General features: G+C 38.7%; 1 protein-coding gene across 4 annotated transcripts in view; it reads left to right on the top strand.

Moving 5' to 3' along the window:
- Positions 1–1,981: 1,981 nt before the first annotated feature.
- The window catches only part of ARHGEF6 (Rac/Cdc42 guanine nucleotide exchange factor 6), a 112,011-nt gene continuing 89,699 nt past the window's right edge, over positions 1,982–24,293 (top strand). For 2 of the 4 annotated variants that reach the window (XM_011382421.2, XM_011382417.2), the window contains exons 1-2: positions 2,001–2,196; positions 3,415–3,498. In XM_011382421.2, the coding sequence (XP_011380723.1) occupies positions 2,032–2,196; positions 3,415–3,498 (249 nt within the window). In that variant the 5' untranslated portion in view covers positions 2,001–2,031. Of the gene's footprint in view, positions 2,197–3,414; positions 3,499–6,512; positions 6,540–9,999; positions 10,612–24,293 lie in introns of those variants that run through there. The other 2 variants (XM_011382415.2, XM_011382419.2) reach the window with 2 other exon arrangements.

Genomic DNA, 24,293 nt, shown 5'->3' with positions numbered 1-24,293 from the left:
TTGATTGATTATACCTATTTTGCTTAGAAGTGTAATTACATCAAACTAAACATTTGGAGGTCAAATCTTTGTTATAGAGCTATTGATAGACACAGCAACATAAATGAATCTCAAAATGATGGTGTTGATTCAATGAAGCCAGACCAAAAAAGGTAACAAACTGTGTATTTCCATTTACATAATATTCTAAAAAATGCAAACTGATGTATAGGGACTGAAAGTAGATTGGTGGTTGTCTGAAATTTGGGCAGAAAGGAAGAAAGAAGGGGTTAAAGGTCACAAGGACACTTTCGGGGGTGATGGAAAGGTTTATCTGGATTGCGTGTGTGTGCGATTGTATCACAGGTATATGCATAACATCAAAATTAATTAAATCGTATGTGTTAAATATATGTAGTTTATTATGTCGATTAAATCTCAATAAAAGTATAAAAATCATTAGCAAGAAAAAACTATTTGTTTTAAGCCATTAAAACAAATTTAAAAATCCTTGTTGTAATCAGGTAATGTCTATACATGGGAGTCCATATGAGTTTATTCATTTATTCATTCAGTTTTTTTGAACAGCTACTGTGTACCAGGCACTCTACTGGGAAGAGTGTTAAACAAGACAGACAAGACCCCTACTCTAGGGAGGTTACATTCTGGTGGAGGAGACAAATCAAAAGCAATAATAGTAAAGTGAGATAAGTGTTATGACAGGGCAAGAAGGGGGAGCTTTGAAAACATTTAGCAGGATTATCTAAGCTGATTATTTGGTAGTACACGCCTAAAGCTGTTTTAAATAGGATTCTGAAGATTAAGAGGATCCCATGCATCCTTAAGAAGGGTAGCGATGGTGAGTACCATGTATTTGCCAATTTAAGACTATATTGTTAAAGCTGGCCTTATCATAAATTTCCCAATAGTATGACTATTTCAACTGTTCCTGAAAATATTTGAAAATAGTGAAGATCTCTTGTTATAGGCCAGCTTTTTTTTCAGAGCAACATTTTTTAATGCAAAATGTTTATCGTTGGGGAAACATTAACCTTCCAGACTGCTGTATAGACAGAGGACAAATGTTCTTTTGTTCTCAAAAGTTCTGTTTTCAAGTGGCTGTCTGAGCCTTTGCTAAGGGTACTGCAGCTGGATTGTATAGTGGAACCAGGTCCAGAAAAAGAATTTCTAAAGAATGCAAGTAAACAGGATGTCAGATGTTATCCTTAGCCTATTTCCCTAAACATAGCTTTTTGGCTGCAAAGTAAAATGCCATTTTTCTAGCTTCTGCTTATATACAGTGATGGGTGACAGCAGGCACAATCTTTATTTGCTTGGCACAGTGTCACCATGCAACTCAACGTGTTTTGCAAGAAATGATCGTGACATACCATCTCTGTGAAACAGTATGAGGACATCCGACTATTTCATGGAAGAATTTTCTCACCCTACCTTTTTTGAGTCCTGTTGTGCCAGCACAGCTCCCAACAAGCCTCATATCTGTTTGACCTAAGAGCCAGTTGGCATTGTCCTCGTGACAAAAGCCAGATTTTCAATGGAGATAGACTATTTATTGACAGCGTTTTCCCAGATTGGCTCAAAAGTGTCTCATTTCCACTATCCCCTGAAGTGCTGGGTCACCTCTGATTTCCAAGAGCCCTTGCTTCTTTCTTTCTCCTCCCTCCCCAGCATCCTCCTCACTTCCTTCCCTTACAGCTTCTTGCACTGTTTTTTTTTTTTTTGGGTGTGTGTGTTTCTTCTTTTTTTCATCCTAATGAATTTGTTTTGTAGGTTTTGAAAAATAAAACTAATGCTATCCATGATTTTTATATTCATTCTCTTTCCACATCTTTGAGTTTGATCTCTGTGGTTTTGAAATCCCATAATTTGAGTGGATTCCACCATTGTCTAAGAAAAGTTGTTTTAAAGCTTTGCTCTGCAAGCACCAGAAGAGAACTCATAAAAAGGAAGACAACAACAGATGCAATCGCGGATGTGGCTTAGTCCTTGCAGTTACCCCAGAGAGCTGTTCGGAGCAGACAGTCCTCAATAATGAATCCAGAAGAGCGAATCGTGACATGGCTTATATCCTTGGGAGTTTTAGACTCCCCAAAAAAGACCATCTGTGATCCGGAGGAGTTCTTGAAGTCCTCGCTGAAAAATGGGGTAGTGCTGTGCAAGCTGATCAGCAGACTGAGGCCTGGCTCTGTAGAAAAGGTAAGGGACATTTGCAGTATCCTTGGGAGTGCTTACCACCAGAGAGCAGCAATAATGTGACTCTTGAGATTTTCTGTTGTCCAAATCTTGGGACTCTCCTACTTTAATCTCTTTCTAAAAGTTAGATATTTTTTCTTACCGTTTTTGTAGATTGAAAAAGTCAGAAAATGAAATGTTATTCTTTAGTAATTAGCCACCAAATATTAGTGTAACAAAACCTGTTATACCACTGGTGCCAGGGGACAAGGAGAACATCCATATCACAAGATTGCTCTGTCATAGAGATACATGTTACACCTTCCTGTTACTGAGGACATGTTTTGAACTTGGGGTGCATGAGTCTGTGAAATAATGGGATGATTTATAACAGATGCTGATGATGTTTATTGACAGTTTGACTAAAACCAATATAGATTTTCTTCTCAAAGAAATAAAATATCCATTGAAAGAGAGGCTATTTAGCAACTAGGAGAAATAATCCCAAATGTCAGGTTTGTTAAAACAATAAAAACTAACTATGTGTTTCGAATGCAGCATATGTTCAAAGTGAAACTACCCTTATTCTCTTTAAAAACCTCAAATTTTTAATGTTGGAAACATGAAGATGGATGATTTCTAAAGTACACTTTAAGTCAGTTTAAAGGTAGAATCCTACAATTATTTTCTTAAGGTCAGCAGGGAATGTGACTGTGAGTATAGATCTTTTGCCCTCTTGAACCAGTTTGTATTTTTATTGAACAAATTGATTTACTTATAATTTCTTAAACTTGAAAAACAGTGGGAAAATAGTGATAAATGGTAGAGAATTGTGATTAAATGTAGAGAACAGCAAAGGGAAAAACATACTTTGAATAAATTATCATGAAGAAACGGGAGAGAGGTAGTTAGTTGAAAGCAAAACCAAGCTCAAAAAACTAGGTTTCTCTAATTTGTCTGGGTTTCTCTAATTTGCTCTCACCACACTAGGGCAAAAAGCATGAGAAAAAAGTTTATAAGTAGAGATGACTTGAGACTAAAAGTTTGATGACATTTGAAACAAAGACTGACCGTTTAGATTTTTGCATCACTTCCTTTGGTGGTTATTTCTCTTCCTGGATTGACAGCAATGTTGCTCCCTGCCTTAAAAAGCCTGTCTATGTAGTTACTAGCGAATAGTGAATATGGTACACTTGGCATGGGATGACAGTCTCCAGGTGACATTTGGCTATGTTTCTCTAGTACTGTCTGGAGCCCCAAACAGAAGCTGATTGCATCAACAATATCAACGACTTCCTGAAAGGATGTGCAACCCTTCAAGTGGAGGTAAGCCCACCCAGGTTGTCTTCTTTGTTGTCATTGTTTTTCACTCTGCTAGTGAAGATAGTGTTGTAGTATAAGTCCTTGGCTTATTTTCACTGTTAACAGAGGAAGCATTTCATGGAAACCATGGGTGAGATTGGTGGTCCCCAGTGGTGGCTTGCTAGTTTGGCTTTTCCAGAAACCAGCTTCAAAACAAAACAAAACAAAACAAAACAAAACAAAACAAAACAAAACAAAACTCAGAAAACGATATATTTTAGATACAGTATCTAAGCCCTGAAATAAGGCTTCTGATGACAGAGCTTGTGTGGTATGTTTCCCCATTAAAGATAACCCAAAGTGGGACACTGGCTGCTGTAGAGGGTCACTACATCTGCCCTGAGCTTGGAATAAAGTCTACTGTTAATTTTTCCCATTAACGTTTTAGAATAGAGGCCTTGAAAAGCTGAGACTCTGACTCTGAGGTAGAAATTGTATAATGAATTACATTGCATTATTTTATACTATACGGATCCTTGCAATGCATATAGGGGTGTTACTGAGAGGCAGGTGGTACTTTTGCCTGTGTGCCAAGTAACTTCTCTGTGCCTCATTGTTTTTTTTCTGTAAAATGGGCACAATAATAGGTACCTCTTGGGGTTGTTTTAAGGTTCAAATTAGATGCTACATAATAGTTTTGAGCTAAGAGCTCTAACCTCAAAAGATCTATGAGATAATGTATATAGAGTGCTTAGCACAGGACCAGGGACATAAGTGTAGACATGCATTAGTGGTATTACTTGTGGAGAATTATTAGTAGTGGTTTGAACATGGACTCTAACACTAGACTGTTTGGATTCAAATCTCAGTTCTCTCTCACTAGTAGTTTTGTGACTTAACAATGTTAGTAGCATGTTACTTAACAATGCCTCTATGCCTCGGTCTCTCTACCTGTAAAGTGAGAATAATAACAGCACCGATTTCATAGGATTGGTGTGATATTTCAATAAATCCACGTCTGCGGAAGAGTACCTGGCATATAGTTAGTATTCTTCAAGTGTCAGCTACTGTTATTAATAGCAGTACAAATGGCTTTGCCCCTCATAAACTTTGCTTGCTTCAGAGTTTTTCCTAAAGTTAGCCATAGCATCAGGCTTCTCTTGTCCAGAATATTTTATTCCAGGGTCCCCTATTGCCCAATTTTAGCTCCGTGTGTGTGCACGCATACATACACGTACATGCATATGGACACGTGTGTGTGCATGGCCATGGGCATGTATGGCTTTCGAGGTAGACAACTCTGTATCCCTTATAGAATGATGGCTGCTATGGTACAGATCATGATATTTTCATTTTTATTTGTAAAATAAAAACATGGTGAGGTTGCCAATGATTATTGCACTCTGAAGCTGCCAGAAGATATACTGATCTTCCTTGCAGTTCCAAGAATACTAGATGATACAGAAACACCTTGTAGGTCTGGCATTTTTGGAGAATGAGTCGTTTCACAAAAGTGGATTTTTCTGACAACGAATGCTTACTCCTTTAAGCACCAATGCTTAAAATAGTTTTATCCACTTTGGATAGAAACCTTTTTAAAAAGTATATTAAAATATTTATTTCTTAAATGAAAGACGCTGGGCATATTTTCACCTCTTTTTTGGTAAGTCAGGCTGGCCTGAACATTGTATGAATATTTTAATATTAGCATCATGGTTAAGCACGTAACTTCTCTAGTTTGACAACCTTGGGGCAGAGTCTTGGCTTAGTCAGTTACTGACTGCGTGACTCTGGGAAAAATTACTTGGCCACTCTATGCTCCAGTTTTCTCATCTGTATATGGAGACATTAATAATATCTCTTGCATAGGATTTTTGTAAGGATCAAATGAGAAAATGCATCTAAGCACTTAATATATCACTGCACATAAGACATGCATAACAGCTGCTTAATGTTATTGTTATTACTAGGCAGTATTGTATGTAAAATTATGCCTGTAAGGGGTACATAGGAGCCATGTGGAAGCACGCCTAGAACCCTGATAGATGTCTAATAAAATGAGACTGAAAGCTGAGCTGGGATGCACCCAGCAGCTAAGAATACTGACCATCCAGTCTCAAGCTCCTAATTAACTAAAAGACAGATCTAAACACAAATATTTGCAAATTTTAAAAAATTAATTTATTTCTAATTGAATAGATTTGACATATAAAATTGTATAAATTTAAGGCAATACAATGTGTTGCTCTGATACATTTATATGTTGTGATATGATTGCCATGGTGGTGATGTTTATCACATTACATAATTACAGCAAAATATTGTGTCTATGTTTATTATACTGTGCATTAGATCACTATGGCTTATCTACTACTCATTATGAGTTTGTACCTTTACATAACATCAATTTTTATCCCCTCACCCTCATTCCCTGGTAACCACTATTTCACTGTTTTGTTTTTCAAGTTCGACTTTTTAAAAATTCCACGTTTAAGTGATAGTATACACTACTTGTCTTTCTCTGACTTATCTCAGAGTAATGTGCTCGAGGTCCATCTATGTTGTCACAAATGGCAGAATATCCTCCTTTTTCATGGCTGAATAATATTCCATCGTGTATATATACACCACACTTTTTTTTTTTTAAAGCCATTTATCCATTGATGGACATTTAGGTTGTTTCCATATCTTGTTATTTTAGATAGAATGTCTCTCAGGCCTAAAGTACTCTGCACAGTGCCTGATATAGGAAATGATTAATAGATTTTTGTTGATGCGATAAAACTGTTCATGTACAAAAAGCAAGAAGAACAGAGCTTGACTATTGCCCAGAACACACTATTTACCTAAAGAAAGAGTGCTAGCTGGAAATGGTCAATTTGGAAATGCAGAAAAAATGAAGCCAGAGATGCAACAGCACACTGACTATTTGTGTATTGGTTGTTGGGCATGGTGAACACATTAAAGAACGGCTGCCTTCTGACCTTCTGGGTGGCCAGTTGGCTTCTCCAAGTGACCTCCATCTTTGTGTTCTCTAGGGGTTCATACAGCTAACAACTGGTCAGGTAAGTCTGCTGAGGCGCCTGGAAAACAAAGGATTCTCTGAAGTGCCTCCCCGAGTTTGATAGTATCCTTTGAAACACAATTTATAAAAAATTTCTATGAAGTCAAATTCATCTATTTTTTTTCTTTTATTGCTTGTGTTTTGGGTGTCATATCTAAGAACCCATTACTTAATGCAAGGTTGTTGAGATTTTCTCCTATGTATTCGTCTAAGAGTGTTATAGTTTTAGCTTAGGTCCTTGATCTATTTTGAGTTAATTTTTGTACATGGTGTGAGGTAGAGGCCCAAATTCATCCTTTTTACATGTGGATATCCAGTTGTCTCAATACCATTTGTTGAAAAGACTATAGTTTTACAGTAAGTTTTCAAATAGGAAAGCATGAGTCCTCTTTGTTCTTCATTTTCCAAATCACTTTGGCTATTCTGGATCCCTTGTGTACCCATATGGATTTTAGGATCAGCTTGTCTATTTCTGCAAAAAAGGCAGCTGGAATTTTGGTAGGGATTATATTCAATCTGTGTATTGCTTTGGGGAGTATTGCCATCTTAACAATATTAAGTCTTCTGATTCATGAACACAGATGTCTTTCTCTTTATTTAGGTCTTTTTAAATTTCATTCAACAATGTTTTGAAGTTTTCAGTGTCCGTGCCTCGTATTTCCTTGGTGATATTTAATATCTTATATAATATAATAAAATACTTTGATGTATTTTATTCCTTTTGATGCTCTTGTAAATGGAATTGTTTTCCTGATTTTATATTTGGATAGTTCATTGCAAATATATAAAAATACAATCGATTTTTGTATAGCGATCTTATATACTTCAACTTCACTGAACTTGTTTATTAGTTCTAAAAGTCTTTTTAGATTCCTTGTGGTTTTCTTGTACAAAATCATGTCATCTGTGCATAGAGATAATTTTACTTTTTCTTTCCCAATCTGGATCCCTTTTGTTTCATTTTCTTGCCTAATTTAATTTATTGTCTGGCTAGAACTTTCAGTACAATGTTAAATAGAAATGGTGAAAGTAGATATCCTAGTCTTGTTCTTGATCTTGGGGGAAGCTGTCAGTCTTTCACCACTAAATATATTAGCTGTGGATTTTTCGTAGATGCCTTGTTATCAGGTTGAAGAAGTTCCCTTCTATTCCTAGTCTTTTGAATATTTTTATCATGAAAGGGTGCTGGATTTTGTCAAAGGCTTTTACTGCTTCTGCTAAGATGACCATTGATTTTTGTTCTTTATTGTATTGATATGTTGTAGTACATTGATTAATTTTCATATGTAAAATCAACCTTGCATGTCTGGGGTAAATCCCAGTGAGTCATGTTGAATATGCATAGAGAAATTTGTGCACATCTGTGATTATTCTTGAAGCATCTTTCTCCATAGAAATAAAATCACTGTGTCAAAATTCTATAGATACTTTGAAGTCTCCCTATAAAAATGCTATTTGAAGCTCTACTCCCACCAATAGTGTAGAAAGTGCCTTCTTCCTCATGCCTAGTAGCCCTTGATATATATTGTCTTTAATGGTTGCTAAACTGTTGAATGAAAGTGGTATTTCATTTATTGCATTAATTTGTATTTCATGATTCCTGGTGAGTTTCAACATCTTCTCACCCCTTTATAGTCCATTTGTATTTCCTTTTCTGTGAACCAAATATATCTGTCCTGTTGTTAACAGAGTAGAGAAGGCAAGGAAGACACTCAGGCCTCAAGAGCAATTCCAGAACATATGGAAAAATCTTCATGTAGGTCGAGTGCTACTAATGTGACTAGGAAGTCCCTTAACAACACTAATCTAGCAATGGTAGTTTTGGTTTCGTTCTGTCTTTGAACTTGGTGAGAATCAGGGACATATACAGTTCTTCTCATCCTTTAAGAGTGGCCTGGGAGTACCTCTGACTGCATTATCCTGGCTACAGCCCCATAAATGAATGATTGGTTTGTAACAGCTCTAGTCCTGTGGTTGGTTTTCCTTTCAGCCAGGCTTCCCACTGCCTCATCCCTAGCAGATCCTCCTGCTTTTTACCCTGTCGTCTTACTACCAACTCATTGCTAAGGAGCCCCTACCATCTCTTAATCACCTACTTTGTAAAAAGACTTTTTTAACATGGATTTCATTGGATATATAGAAGGCTCAGTTAATGCTTCTTTCTTTCTCCCATCGTCCTTCCTTCTCTCCTTCCTCTCTCTCTCTCTCTCTCTCTCTTTCTTTTCTCTCTTATACCAGCTGGTATCAGTATGGCTTTTTCTTTGCCCCACCCCCTCACTGCCTCCTGTCTCCCTGACTCACTCCATCTGCCTTGTTGCTGGAACAGCATGGGTGCCTTCCCCAAAGCAGGGCCTGTGGGATGGATGATTTGCCATTTCCCAGGGGATGCTCTGCAGAGCAGCAGTTCTGGAAGGAAGGCGGCTCTACTAATAATCATGAGTCAAGGCTAAATCTTCCATAAGAGAGCTCCAGCACTAGGAGAGCAGAATCTCCCTGGAGGAGTGAGGCATGAGGCCAGACAACTACCCAGTAGCTGTAATGGGTATCAGTAGACATTCCTTCAATCCCTGAGCCTGCCACGTGTGTAAAGTCAGAGTCTTCTCTAGGCTTCAGTTGTCTTATCCTAAAATGAAGAGACTAGAGTAGGGATTGGTAATGTCTAACTGTTGAACACTATTTTTAACCAGCCTGTTTCCCTCAGTTTCACTTGGGAAAGCTTTGTATAATTAGCTACTCAATTTGAGCTAGTGGGAAGACTAAAGAGGATGTGGGTAAGGTTTTATTTTTCTCCTGTTGAACAAATCTGACACTCCTAGTGGATTCTGTGAGTTACATTAAATGACACCAACGACTCTGGCCATCCTAATATTTTACAGACTGCATTGTAATAAATGAACTTCAAGCAGGGTCATAAATATTTCCCAACTATCACGAACCTTTTTATTCTCCCTCAAAGAGACTACTTGATTTGGGGGCCTCTTATCACAGAGCCCAGGAAGGCACCCAGGATAGTTCAGGGAAGGGAGGCATGTGGATGGCTGCTGGAGAATGTTTCCTTGCTTTGCTGTCTCAGCAGCTCACCACAGAGCCTGGGGTTCCAAGTGGCATCTTGGTGGAGGAGGAAGCGGGCCACCAGGAAGGGCTAGTCTGTGAGGCCGGGATTCCCGCCCCAGGCTCTGGCAGTGGCCCCCGGCAGGCCAGGCGCTGGCAGCCCTGGGCTCCTGGCTAAAGCAGGCAGCAGCAGCAGGCGCAGTGTGACCACCGCCGTTACACCGGGGCTTCTACTGCTGCCACCGCTACCCGGGCTGCTGCTGCCGCTGCTGCTGCTGCTGCCGCCGCTGCTGCCGCTGCTGCTGCTGCTGCCGCTGCTCTGCCCTGCGCCACTGTCACTTCCAGTTCCTACTTGGGCGATCCAAGTCCGGGTCACTGCTTCCCGCCGCTGGCCGGATCCCTCCAGGCCGCTCTCCTTCCCGGGCAAAAGGGGGGCAGCGCAGGCAGCTGAGCGGGTCTGGAGGACCCGCGAAGGCAGGTTCCCTGGGCAGCCGCTACTGGCTCGCAGCCACCCCGTGCACCCTGGCTCGGCTCTCTGCCCGCACACCCAGCGGGGCGCGTCTCCCCTCAACCCCCGCCGCTTTCGGCCCCGCGGTCCTCCGTCCGCCGAGGAGCATGGCTTTGGAAGCAAAAACTTAAGGGCAAAAATTTGGCTTCCCGATAGATTAAAAAAGAAAAAAAAAAAAAGCATAAAAAATTCCTGGACCGGAGAGGTTGCAGACACGGCACGGAGTTTGGAGACGGGCGCCCCCGCCTCGCTCGCGTCCAGGAGCAAAGTTGCAGCCGCCCCTCCCAACCCGGGCGAGCCGAGCCCAGCTCTCCAGTTTCGTCCTGGTGGCGGCCGCGCTAAAGGCAGGGTCCCAGCTTCGGCTGGATTGAACGGTTCCCGCAGCCTTGGCACAGGCTCGCCCACCCGCTTACTGGCCCCGTGACTTCCGAGGACAAGCCGCTTTCAGGAGGCGGCGGCGGCGCGGCTGGAGTGAGCGGGCAGCTGGAGGACAAACGGGCAGCGGCCGAGCCAGGTGACCTGCCTTGGGGGACAGCGGCTCAGGGGAAGGGGAGAGCGCGAGGGCTTGGGGTGGTGCCCAAGGACTCCCGTCAGAGAGGAGCCGTCCTTCTTCCGCCTGTCGTGGCTCCTAGCCCCAGCGGCGGGGTCCCTTCTCTGCCAGGGCCTCCCGCTGCACTGAGATCCCGGGTGCCTGGAGGGAGGAGGAGAGTGGCGGGGGCGCAGAGCGAGGACGCGCCAAACTTAGGGGCGAGTTGTCCGGCTCTGGCCTCAAGGTTTACATCAGACCGATTCCTCTTCTCCCCTCTCTCTCACCCCTCAACCAGGGCAAAGAGTCAACAGTACTATTTTTGATACTAATTGGATGTCCCCCTTCATTCCCGGCATTTATACATTTGGGGAATATTTGAGGGGATGAGTACACGGGTCTGTCTCAGGAATAGCTTTTGGATGAGGAAAGACCTGTACTCTACAAGACGTCCCAACGTGCCCTTAATTTCAAGTTTTCTTTTTCCAGTCTTTAAAAAAAACCCAACAGGTATTCGAGCTATTCGTTTCTTAGCTCTAGAGTGGAGAACCCTTAAGTTTATCTCTGTCTCTTAAAAAAAATCTTATATTTGTATTTTTGGTTTATTATTGGTTTTGAATATAGAGATGACTCACGTGACTTTTTTCTTAATGTGTAGTGGGAATAAAAATAGAGTAAGGCGATATATTTTTCTATTCAGCTTTGTATGTTTTTGTCAATAAAATCACATAAACCAAAAAGCATCCCAGAATAGGATAAATTTCAGCTGATGTTCTGTAAAGTATTGATAATTTTTAAAGCAAGTTTCCAAGGTCTAAACTGCTTTTCTAACTTATATTTGCCTGGAAACCCCACAATTTGTCCTTCAACTTTCTATCTTAATTTTGACATTGACCATGGTAACAGGAGCTCCGATGACATCATTTGCTCTAGCAACAGTTCTGGTGTTCTGTGACTGAGAGCACCTCTTTCCAAAACCTAAGTAAGGCCGGGGCCTGCCCTTATACTTTATCTGAGGCATTTCCAAGGATTTCTCTTAAGCAAAATATTATGCTACATGCCAGGCAGTACTGCAGTCCCTTCTTACATAAGCGAGCTTCAGGCTATTGTAGTCTCTGGGTATGCCTGGAGCAGTTAATATCAGAGACTTCTCAGTCTTAGTGGGGTGAGTTGCTGGTTGGTGATCGGAGTTTGGAACAAAGTAAATTTCCAGCTAGTATTATCTTGCATTTATTTACTGCTTAATTTTTTTTTTGGAATGCCTTCTACTTATCTGCAACTCACTGGCCCGTTGTAAAGGATGTAGGAGAGATGGCATTGCTTTCATTTGACAGAGAAACAAAAGTTTACTTCACCAAAATCAGGCAGCTTACAAGTAGCAGATCAAAACTCTGACCTGCGTCTCCTGCTCTTAGCCCAAGATTCTGTCTGCTTGTTTTTACTAAAACATGACATTTTATACAGAAGTATTTAATTTGGCACATTTTATGGATGGTTTGTCTTCCCGGCTAGTAATTTTTTCTATTCTTTGTGCCAACTCACATCTTAGCCTTGTCTTTGCACAGGGTTGGCGCTGTTCTTAGGGATGGGAGCAGGGACAAAGCTTTCCCAAGAAGGGTCTGTGGTTTGTATTTCCTATGGTTGGCCTCCTCTCCATTCATCTTCAAGGATAGCAGATGCTTAATAGAGTGAGCTACTAGGGCCCAGAAATGTCTCATATTCATCTGACATCACTAGTCCAAGTATAATATTACTTCAGTCTTAACAAAGAAACTCATTCAGGAGGAGAAATTGGAGAGCATGAGTTTTTGTTCATTTACAGCAATCTGCTCATCACTGTACTTAGGAACTTAGATGCAAAAGAGGAAGAGGAGTTGAGTACCCACGATTTCTCAAGCACCTACTATATTCTAGGTGCTTTAAGTATATTATTTTATTTAATCCTCACAACAGTACTGGGACGGAGGAGGCATTGTGCACATCACACAGTGCTGGTTTGGGGATGATCCAGACAAATGCCTCACACTTCCAGTGCAAAACAAAGCCAGAATGTAATCACTGATGTACCTTACTCTGAATTCTTTCCCTTTGCTACATGTCAGGATGTCGTCACAAAGGAGCTGATGATAAATACAGGAACACCTAGCCCCTTGGTTTTTAGACATGTCTGTAATTAGAGCCACTTGGGATGCTTTTAAAAAACGCAAGTGTTACAAGGGGGTTGGGGGGGCAGTGGCTCCCTCCCACTGAGCTTCTGTATAAATCAGTCTGCAGCGAGGCCCAGGTCTTCGTACTTTTTTTTAACGTTTAAGTAAATTTTATATTAAAGCATAACATGAATTCAGGAAATTGCACAGATTCTAAGTATATAGTTTGATGAATCTCTAGAAATTGAACACATCCATATAATTAGCACAACGATTAAGGTACACAACATTATCAGCACCCAGAAGCTACCCTCGTACCCCTTCCCAGTCACTACTCTTTACCAACTGGCACCACTGCCCTGATTCCTAAGATGCTCAATTCATTTTATCTGTTTGGTATTTTATATGCGTACAGTATGTACTCATTTGCTCATTTATATAAGGTTTATTTCACTCAGAGAAATATTTGTACAAGTCGCCCATGCTCATGCAGATACTAGTAATTCATTCTTTTTTATTGCTAGTAGTATTCTATCATGTGGATGTACCATATTTTGTTTCTCCACTCACCTGTTAATGGACATCTAGATTGTAACCAGTTTTTGGTTGCTATGAACAATGCTACTGTGAATATACTTGTGCATATCTTCTGGTGTACATTTCCAATGGGTTTATACATAGGAATTAACTGCTGAGTAGGTACTGCCCAACAGTTTTCCAAGGCAGCCAGGTCTTGTTATTATTTCATTTTTGAAAGCTCCCCAAGTGATTCTAATGTGAAGCCAGAGTTGAGAACAATTTTACTGGTTAATCTAGAGTTCAGCAATCTATTAAGTATCTGCCACCTAGCCAAAAACTATAAAGAAAGAGATACCAGCTTCCCCCTAAACCTCAGATATTTTACAAAATCTCTGCTAGATTAGACAGCTGTTGTCAATTTTCTCATAATTCCTTGTACCACGCTACCAGTATGCTGTCTGCCCAGTCTCACTATGGTAAATCTGTGGACACATTTGTCTCATTACTAGTCCTGGAACTTTTCAAAGGCAAGAACCAAAGCTTAATCATCCTTATAACCCCAAAACTCAGTATAGAATATGGTACATAGCAGGTGCTCAGGAAATGTTTTTTAAATAAATAATTCAAAGAATGGCTGAATGGTCAGAGAAACTCTGGGCTGCAAAAGAGATGCCCTATCTTTGCGCTAAGACTTATGCAATTTATTCCTAGGAGATTGCTGTAGGCCCTCACTATGAGCCTAATTACTTTTACTTATCTAAGCATGTTGGAAATATATCTGGTTGCTCATCCCAAAACTGATTAGAAATAGCAAATTAGATTATATGAGATAAGGTATGAGGAAGCACTTTGTAAAATGGAAAACAGCGTGTAAATAGAAACGTGTGGAAAGAGAGAAGAGGGGCTATAGATTAGACATGCTGGCAATGGCAGAAAGAGTATAAATCTATGTATGACATGGAAGAAATGAAATCAACAGCAGGTCGAGAAAGGAGACAGAAAAATTATAAAAAGCAGACCCCCAAACCATCTGGGACCTTTTACTGTGGGGTCAGGCAGCTCAATACATGCTGTGTGGTCTAGTGGCTAGAATTTGTGACTTTCCCTGACTTTCTTGGTTTTATTCCTGGTCAGGAAACCTTTGCTCTTGAGAAATAGTATAGCAGTGCAGTGGCTAAGAGACTGAGCTTTGGAATTGAACTGACCCAGGTTAGCCAATTCTTATTTATATTCTAACTTCCTTGGTGGCAGTGATATGTAATATTAGGTATATGCTACTTTATTATTCTTTTTTTATTAAATTTATTGGGGTGAAATTGGTTAATAAAATTATATAGGTTTCAAGCGTAAAATTTAATATATATCATCTATCTATTGCATTGTGTTTTTACCAACCAAAGTCAAATTTCCTTCTATCACCATATACTTCACCCCCTTTACCCTTATCTACCTCCCCCCTCTCCCCCATCCTTCAGGTAACCACAAAACTGTCATCTGTGTCTATGAGTTTTTTTTTGTTTGTCTTGCTTGTTTGTTGCTTTCAGTTTTATATCCCACATATAAGTGAAATCAAATGGTTCTCAACTTTTTCTGCCTGGCTTATTTTGCTTAGCATGATAATTTCAAGATTCATCCATGTTGTCTCAAATGGCAGTATTTCATCTTTTCTTATGACTGAATAATATTCCATTTTATATATGTACCACAGCTTTATCCAACCATCTATTGAAGGACACTTTAGTTGTTTCCATGTCTCAGCCACTGTGAATAATGCTGCTATGAACATTGGGCTGCATGTATCTTTATGAATAAATGTTTTCAAATTTTTGAGGTAGATACCCAGAAGATGGATTGCTGGGTCATATGGTAATTATATTTTTAATCTTTTGAGAAATCTCCATACTGTTTTCCATAGTGGCTGTACCAATTTACATTCCCACAAGCAGTGTATGAGGTTTCCTTTTTCTATACAACTTCCCCAACACTTGTTATTACTTGCCTTGTTGATAACAGTGATTCTAACAGGTGTGAGATTGTATTTTCTTGTGTTTTTTTTTTAATTTATTTTTATTATGGTGACATTGGTTAATGAAATCCAGTAAGTTTCAGGTGTAGAATTCAACAGTAAGGAATATATATATATATATTGCATTGCATGTTCATTGCCCTTAGATTTCTTTCTGTCACCACATATTTGGCTGTTTTTACCCCATCTACCTCTCCCCTCCCCCTCACCCTCTGGTAACCACTAGTCTATTGTCCAATGTCCATGAGTCTCTGTTTGTTTGTCTTGTTCATTTGCTGCTTTTAGGTTTATATCCCACATATAAGTAATATCATGTGATTTTCAACTTTTTCTGTCTGGCTTATTTCGCTTAGCATGATTTTCTCGAGGTCCATCCATGTTGTCGCAAATGGCAGTATTTCATCTCTTCTGATGGCTGAGTAATACTCCATTGTATATATGTACCACAGCTTCTTTAGCCAATCATCTACTGTAGGATACTTCAGTTGTTTCCATGTCTTGGCCACTGTGAATAATGGGTAATGAACATCAAAGTGTATATATGATGCTTTATTAATGTTAGGTATACGCTCATTAGTTATATACTACCTCTTAGCGTTAAATGAGAGAATGAATGCAACTAAAACACTTAGCACAGTGCCTGGCACCGGGTAAACTCTTAATGAAAGCTAGTTCCTAATTAGAATTTTAATATATTTCCGTACACTAGTGTTCACAAATGATATCATTGCATGATCCAAAAAAGTTCACTCAGTTCAGTTATGTTAAACAAGCTTCATTTTAAAAAGTGAGTCATGCTTTATAGGAAGATTTCCTTTAGAAATCCTAACATTAAAGAAAACTTGGATACATAAACTGTGGGCTCTGTGAGATGATGGCCTCTTCAAGTGTTCTGAAGTTTTACACTAGTTACATTGAGAATTTTGACAGGGATGAAACTTAACACAAACAAACAAAAAAATCCAGCTATCTTGTTTCTTAGTTCTATGCTTTATTTGGCAGAGACTGCTTGTTTTTGGAAAGACATAAAAAAAAAATAAAGTTGAAAGTAAAACCTCCATATATTTTCTAATACTTAACACCCTTCTTCTGAAGTTGAACATTTATGGGAGTTTTAGATTAACAGTTCTCATGTTAACAGAAATTTATCTTTTCAACTTTATTAATATCTTTCACTCATTAATTGAAGTGCTTTTTTTCTGGACTTGAAATTCTCAGTGACTTGCATCATAGAAAATAATTTGAATTTAGATTAGGTGTGTTGAAATGTGTTTAAAATTATTTATATGTCACATTTAATTTGTTTATATATTCTATTTGGATGGCTACATAAAGACAGCTTAAATTTCAGAGCTATTGTAGCTCAATGATATCTGTGGAACAGAGATTGGAATTTTTAACTATAATTTCTGACAATAAATGCATAATCTTTAGAGTTTTATGAATTGGTTATAAAAGTTCATGCTAAGCCTTCAACTTATTATTTTGCTGTTGTTCTCAATGCTTAGTGTCGCCAATTTTTAACTGTTGAAAACAATTTGTATATGGTTTCCTTTATAACAACTCAGGGCTAGAAATATGTTTGGGGATCCAGTTCGAAAGAGGAACTGGAGAAGACAAAGCAACTGAATTCTTCAGAGACTATGAATTATTCAGTTGTTAACCACAGTAACTTCTTAGCTACCATTTTGTGTGCTAATAATAGAAACAGTTTGGACGGATTCCTCTTGGAATTGAAAAATCAGGAAACCTTTTCACTCTTTTCTAGTCTATGCATAAACTAGAAGAATGTGAAAAAAAGTCTTTTAATTTTCTCATGTTTACCTGGATGACTTAGTTTAATTTTTATGTCTTTTAAAACAAACATTTATTTTATAATTATGATAGCTTGAAATTTTAAAATACGTACCAAAGCAAGATGCATGTTGTTTTAGTTAAATTAAACAATTCAACAAATGTTTGTTTGTTTGTTTTCCAAATTTCTGATAATGACTAACAAAAATATTATCCCCTGCTCCCAGGAAAATAAGTAATAAACCTGGCATAGTTGAGGGGGGGAATAAAAATCAAATTCCTCTATACAAAAAGCACAGAATGTAACACATAAAAAACACATGTCATTTCTGAATTGGGTTGAATGCATATTGATAATGCCAAAAGGAATGTCTTTTGTTAGAAAATTTGATCAATTGAATCTTTCTGATAGGGGGTGTAAAGTTATCTTGTTTTAAATCTAACTTACTCTAATTTGGTTTTAATGTTGATTCTAATCCAGGTTGCTTCTGGGGGCAATGGAGCACAATACAGTTCTTTATTAAAACTACACAGTCTTGGCCAGCTATATCCTACTCCAGCCTCATTCTAATTTGGTCATGTGTTATCAATGAGGCGGCCCCCAAGGATCAGTCTGAGAGGTGAAGAGTTGCCAGCACAGCATAAGGTATGCAGAGCCTTTGGCGATAATATTGGAGTTAGAAGCAAAAGGAAGTACAAGGTCTGGCCTTTGAATTGCAAATGAAAAAGTATGAAGGCATTTGCCAGTTTCTTAGGGCCTTTGCTTACCAACTTTTTAGAGGGAGTATATGTCCATTCAGTCTAGAAGCTGCTCTATATCTGCATTTCAACATTGCCATTGCCATTTCCCCTGGTGTCATCTGGAAGAAAGACTTAATGACACCAGGCATCTGTCTGATTAGCTCCAAGCTTTGTCATATCCTGGCAAACTGGACCTTACCATACAGAAGGCTGTATGGATTCCGAGATGTGGATCATCCAAAACAGCATACACTCACGCATCATTTCTATTTGACTTCTGGAAGAAGATTTACCTTCCTAATTAAGTTCTGCATAGACAAATAGAGTAAAATCTCAGCTTTATACTTTCTTGGGGACTTGAATATTATTACAGAGATCAGACATGTCAGTGGAAGGATTGAATAGGGCAATAGGGAAAAAAAAGGAATTAAATTAAGGTGTGATGAGATGCAGCAGTTTACAAAGCAGTGAGTGAAATCCTTATTAAGGACTTGTTCACCCTAGACAACATACAGGTTTCCCTATCCCTTTTATGAAGAGCCTGGCCTGTGAAGCAGACCTGAACACTAAGGAACATTCCGTCATATAATTTGTCTGTTACTCATGTCTAGGTCTCCAGCAAACTGGGGATATTTATCAATAATTTCTAAGAAATGTATGCAAACCAAGAGAATGCAACATCTTACTAAAATAGAAACTTAACTACTTCTTTGAGGAAATGCATGTTGTGATAGAGTAAATGAGCATTTGTGCTGTGCATTCTTTGAAGACATGCTGGTGTTTGAGAATATATTGTGGATTGGGGAAAATCTTGATTTGAAATTTAAAAAATCACCTTCAAGGAAAGACAATAGAATGGAAAGCAATGGTTTAATGGTTGGTGCACCTGTCGATGACTTCTTTACTTGCCAGATTTTACATAGTGTCCTTTTTTTTTCTCATCTTAAAGCAAATTTTTGTGTTAGTACATGGCAAATACCAGGTTGAATGGATAATGAATGAATGAATTTTTAAATTTTTATTTTATTTATTTATTTATTTATTTATTTATTTATTACTATAGTGACATTAGTTAATGAAATTCAGTAAGTTTCAAGTGTACAATTCAACAGTAAAGTATATATTGCATTGTGTGTTCATCGCCCATAATTAGATCTCTTTTTTCACCACATATTTGACCCCTTTTGCCCCATCTACCTCTCCTCCCAAATTTATTTTAGATAGCTTGTATGTCTAATAGTCTATATGTAGATTATCAAGAGTTGACTTTCAATCATATAAATGACTCTTTAGTAGATGAAAATAAGGATTAAAAAAAGCTGTGTCTACCCTAATACAGTATTACTCAGTTTCTTCATGCCAAGCTAAAGTACCTATTTCAGTCTTTTAAAAATTAAAAAAAAATTAAAGATATGAGAGATTAGCTACATAACGTCATATGGAAGAGCTTCTCTGCTTTTCCAGTCCTCATATCACTTCTTTTTTCTTATGTTACGCAAACTTTCTTGATTTCTTGATTTTCAAGGTGTGAGATTTGCACATCAGGACTTTGATCCTCCAAAGAGATCCCAGGCAGTCACTTCACTTCCTTTTGGTGAGGTAAATCCTTTGTCAGCACTCTTCACTTCTCTCAATCATATTCTTCAAAAGGAAGAATCTATTTTACCATGTAATGGAAAATATACAAACCCTGACTTGTAAAGTTTTACCAGAAAATAATTACCTTTTCTCTGTCTTTTCTTCTGAAGAAGGCATGCCAAAAGTACAGGTGTTTCTATTGGAAGAAATATCTTTTTAAATTTTAGGTTGGAAGAAAAGACTGATAGTCAACAAGTAATTATTCACCATCTATAAGGTGAGTGCTGTGCCTGGCATTGTGGAAAGAGGCAGCATGTATATGTGAAATAGTGGAATTTGACAGTGTGTAGGAGTGTATGACTAGATCCAAGTTAGTGGTTCCAGAGTCTAGAGCGTAATACAGAGTTCAGAAGAAGAGAAGACCCTTGTGTACTGAAATGTAGTGTTTGGGAAAGACCTCATTGAGAGAAGTGTTGTAGAATGGGCATTGGAGGACAGTTAGTATTCAAATGGTTGAGGGAACTTTTTTTTTTAATAAGAAAAACTGTACAAATTAGTGAGAAGCATGGTGAAGAAAGTGGAGGATTCTGGGGCATACAAGAGAGCTGATGGTGAGAAACAATGGACTCGATAGGGTGGGACCAGCTTGAGTAGAAATTTGAATGCTAGCTTGAAGAGTGTGGGCTTGATCTTGTAGGCAGTTATAGGCTGGGTTCCATTAGGCTGAGAGATATGGATGTTAACTGAAAGCACCATTTCTAATTTTGCGGGTATCTGAGCTCCCCAAAACCCACCCACCTTCCCATGTTAGGATTCTTTCCTAGGCATAAATCTTGTTTGTGAAGATGGAGGAAAATTAATTAACTAATTAACTAACTAACTAACTAACTAACTAACTAACTATGTCTATTATGCATTGATGGGCATCTCTGAAAATGACATACTTTTGAAAGAGTGACTCACATGTAGACATAAGCAAGGAGTGCCAAAAATCATTGTCAAATATTTTATTGAAGGTGATCTCTAAATAGAGAAAATGGTAGTGAATTTAGCACATCTTTCCTACCCACATTATCTGGTATAAGAGGGACTTTGTGCATGTGATTTGTAGTCTCTTTTAAATTGCCTGTCACCCCTTTCTTGCTTCTTGACAGTTACTTTGCCATATTTTTCCATGTCCCACTGTGCTCTGGCACTGTTTTAGAGCAGAGTATGAACAGGTGAGTTTGTCATTTAAGCTATTTTACAATAAAACCGCTCGAAAAATATAGCCAACTCTAGCAAAGCAATAAAACCCCAAGTTCTTTTCTGTCTCCCTTCTCTGTAATGCTTAGGTCATGGTTCTTTAGGAGGAGATTTAAAGGAGCCTATACTACCTGAGACAGGCCAACAATTGCAGACTTTGCCCATGCTCCACACACAACTCAACGAAATTCACAAGCATGGAGTGTGAAGCATCTTTAGTTACTTCACGGTCATAGGGCTTAACTTGCAGATGAGTGCAGGTGTATGTTATTTTAAATACTGTATCTCCTTGAAGGTCACATGGAAATTGATTTTTCTTCCTTAATTATATATATATATATATATATATACACACACACACACACACACACACACACACACACACACACACACACACATATATATGTATATATATGTATATGTATAAATGGTATGCAATATTACATAAAAGTTTCAGGTGTACAACACAGTGATTTGACATTTGTATACATTGTGAAGTGGTCATTACAATGTCTTCTTACCATCTGTTGCCTCACAAAGTTAATACAATATTACTGACTATATTCCTCATGCTGTATATTATATCCCCATGACATTTATCTTATAACAAAAAGTTTTTAATCCCTAAAATCTTATGACTTAATCAGTTATTTCAAGTTTCCCTGCCCACGCCACTCCCTCGCCGGCAACTACCAATCTTTTCTCTGTATCTGTGAATCTGGGTTTCGTTTTGCTTGTCCTTTTATTTTTTAGATTCCATGAGTAAGTGGAATCTGACTTATTTCACTTAGCATAATACCCTTTAGGTCCATTCATGTTGTCGCAAGTGGAGTGGTAATTCTTTTTGACTTTACTATAACTTCAGCAATGCATTTTCTTCAATTACGATTAATATCTATTGGCAAGAACTTCTGAACTTTCAAAAATTATCAAATATTTATTAAGCACCTACTATGTGACAGGCACTCATTTAGACACTGAGGATACAGAAATGAAAGTTTTTAAAAACCTAGCTTCATGGACTTATATTCTAGGCACAATTTATGTTTAAGGTTCTCTGACAATATGTGCTGTTAATCAAGCAATGAATGATTTATTTATCAAGTGTCTCATATATGTTGAATACTGAGCCAGGGCTATGGGGGCAATTTGGACTTGAAACCCAGGGCTAATCTTAACACCCACAGAATAAATATAGCATATTACAGTGGTGGGTGATTGAGGGCTTAAATGTGCAGCATCTATACAGACTGTAAGGCTGTAGCTGTTCAGAAGAAAGAAATGTGAGTTTAAGTCAATGGAGGCCTTTACTGAAGGCTGCAAATGAAACTGCCAGAGAAGCTTCTGCTTAAAGCAACCTGTAGGAGTTCATTTTCTTATTGCCCTCCTCCTGCCCTAATCTTTGTGTGGAGTTCATTTAACAGTCTATCCTGTATGTGGAAATCATAGTGAAGCAGTAGTGGCTTCTGTAGACTTTCAGGTTTCAACCCTAAATCATAGTAGCCTTCTAGGAAAGCAGAGGCTGCAAGAGCCCTATCTTCACAGCTGAGTCTCCCCTTTAACTGCCAGGACTGCTACACAGGCAGGAGCTGTTGACTATTACAATTTCTGAGGATATTCTCGTAGTCTTCATACCTATCACTTGATTCTCTCATCACAGGGAGTTCTAAAATAAATAGCCCTCAGAGTGTCGAGGGTATTCATCTTTTATGCGATAGGACAGGAAAAACTATAAAGGATGTGGACATTGATTTGGGAACACACATCCAGACATTCTTTAATGTAAAAATGGATTATTTTCCAAAAGTTCATTTGTAAGTTATTGTTGGGAACACAGAAAACATTTTCCCATAGAAATGAGGTTCTACATGGTGATTATTTTATGGTTGGTCCACAACAGTCTGTTCAATAACTAACGTGGTTGACAATAGAACTCACAGAGACTAAGTGTCAGGTGTGACACTGTGTCTCTGGGAAAATGTGTTCTGCATTCCAATTTGGAACATGAAGAAATAAGTCCCCTTCTCTGAAGGGGTGGGGTGAGGGGCTTGGGGAGGACACTCCCAGTTCTAGCACACAGATGCTCTAGCAGCTGAGGCATTACCCCTCTACCCCAACCCGTCAAAGCTGGCAGCCAGTATGGCTCCTGCAAAGGATCTAGTTACAGTTGCACAGGAGGAGTAGCGGGTAGGGGGCAGGCCACAATGGTTGGCTGAGGGGCAGTTGGTTCTAGGGCTACCACTTCCTGTCCTTGGCTTGGCAAGCATTATTGACAGGAGAGATTTTATCTTACCCTTTCCTTCATGCCTATTCTCTTTTTGGTGAGATTATCCAAAGCCAGTTGTTCTCTCTTTCTCTATTTAATCCTGTGACCGTCTCTACCAAGATGCTTATATCATTCCTCATTCATTCCCCTTTTCCCTAAACACTTAAAAACTCAACTGAAGATAAATCTCTGTTGTGGAGAAAGTGTTTTTCCTCTAAAAGAGTGTAACAAGGAAGAAATAGAGGTCATAATGTGTGATACATTGATGTCGGTGATGCAGAGGTGGCCATCAGGAAGTGAATTTGGTGACTTTGCAATGAGGGGTTAACAGTGAGGGATTACTCTCAGATCTTTGCTTCTATTATAGGAGCTCTATGAAGTTGAACTTCCTGGCTTTGGATTTGATGAGATCCAAGTAATCTAGAAGCCCACAGTAGTTATGTAAATTGACTATATATAAACCCACAGAGACAAAAGAACATAAATGGTTAAAGCTGACTACAATAACAGTCTAAGTTCCACTAGGCAGTGGCAGCAGATAGAGCGAAAATTTATAATTAGGTAATTTTAAAATGACATTTTGAAAAAGTCAACTAATAAACAAGTAACAATTATGTTTTGCTGTGATACCCCAGACTCTCTTTGCTTTGATTCTATACTATCCAACAAGTTTCTACTTCTAATTTGGCTTTCAATGTGGATTTCTCTATTGGGAGAGAGTGATCTGGCCATGAAATGGGAGTATCCCATCTTTTTAATGTTTCATTTTTAAGTAAAAAAATAGCAAATTGGCATTTTGGTTTATTTATTGACCTTTGGTGAACTTGATTGGTGTGAGTTCATTCTCAAGAGCCTTGAGAATCGAAAACCAGATTCTAGACCTTGGGGATGTAGCCTTTGAGAGCCCCTATTCAGAGGATGGGCCAGCACATCTCTCACTTCCCAGATGGGGAACAGAGCCACAAAAAGTAGTGTTGCTTTCCTAAAGCCCTCACAACTGCTCAGCAATGACAAATTTGAGATTGGAGTCAAAGTCTTCTGACCCTCTTACAGTGCTCTTTTCAATACACCAATGTTAATGCAGCTACATACACATGTCAGATTTTGTTCCCTAAATTGCTGAAAGATCTTGTTCCTTAAACTGCTAAAATAGAAAGGAAGGAAATAAGAGAGAAGAGTTCAGGGTTTGCTCTCTTAAGTTTGCTCCATATCAAATAGGAACAGTTATTATTTAAAACTAGGCAGGCACAAATGCTATCCACTGTGATAACAATGGCTAGTTGAGTGTAATTTCTGAACTTAGAGCATCATTTATTGCCGACTTTATGACTACTTTTACTAGGGACTATGTGGA

Source organism: Pteropus vampyrus, unplaced genomic scaffold (genome assembly GCF_000151845.1).
Source record: "Pteropus vampyrus isolate Shadow unplaced genomic scaffold, Pvam_2.0 Scaffold472, whole genome shotgun sequence".
Classification (NCBI taxonomy): domain Eukaryota; kingdom Metazoa; phylum Chordata; class Mammalia; order Chiroptera; family Pteropodidae; genus Pteropus; species Pteropus vampyrus.
Note: the sequence above shows the minus strand (reverse complement) of the source record. Positions and strands in the feature narration are given on the sequence as shown.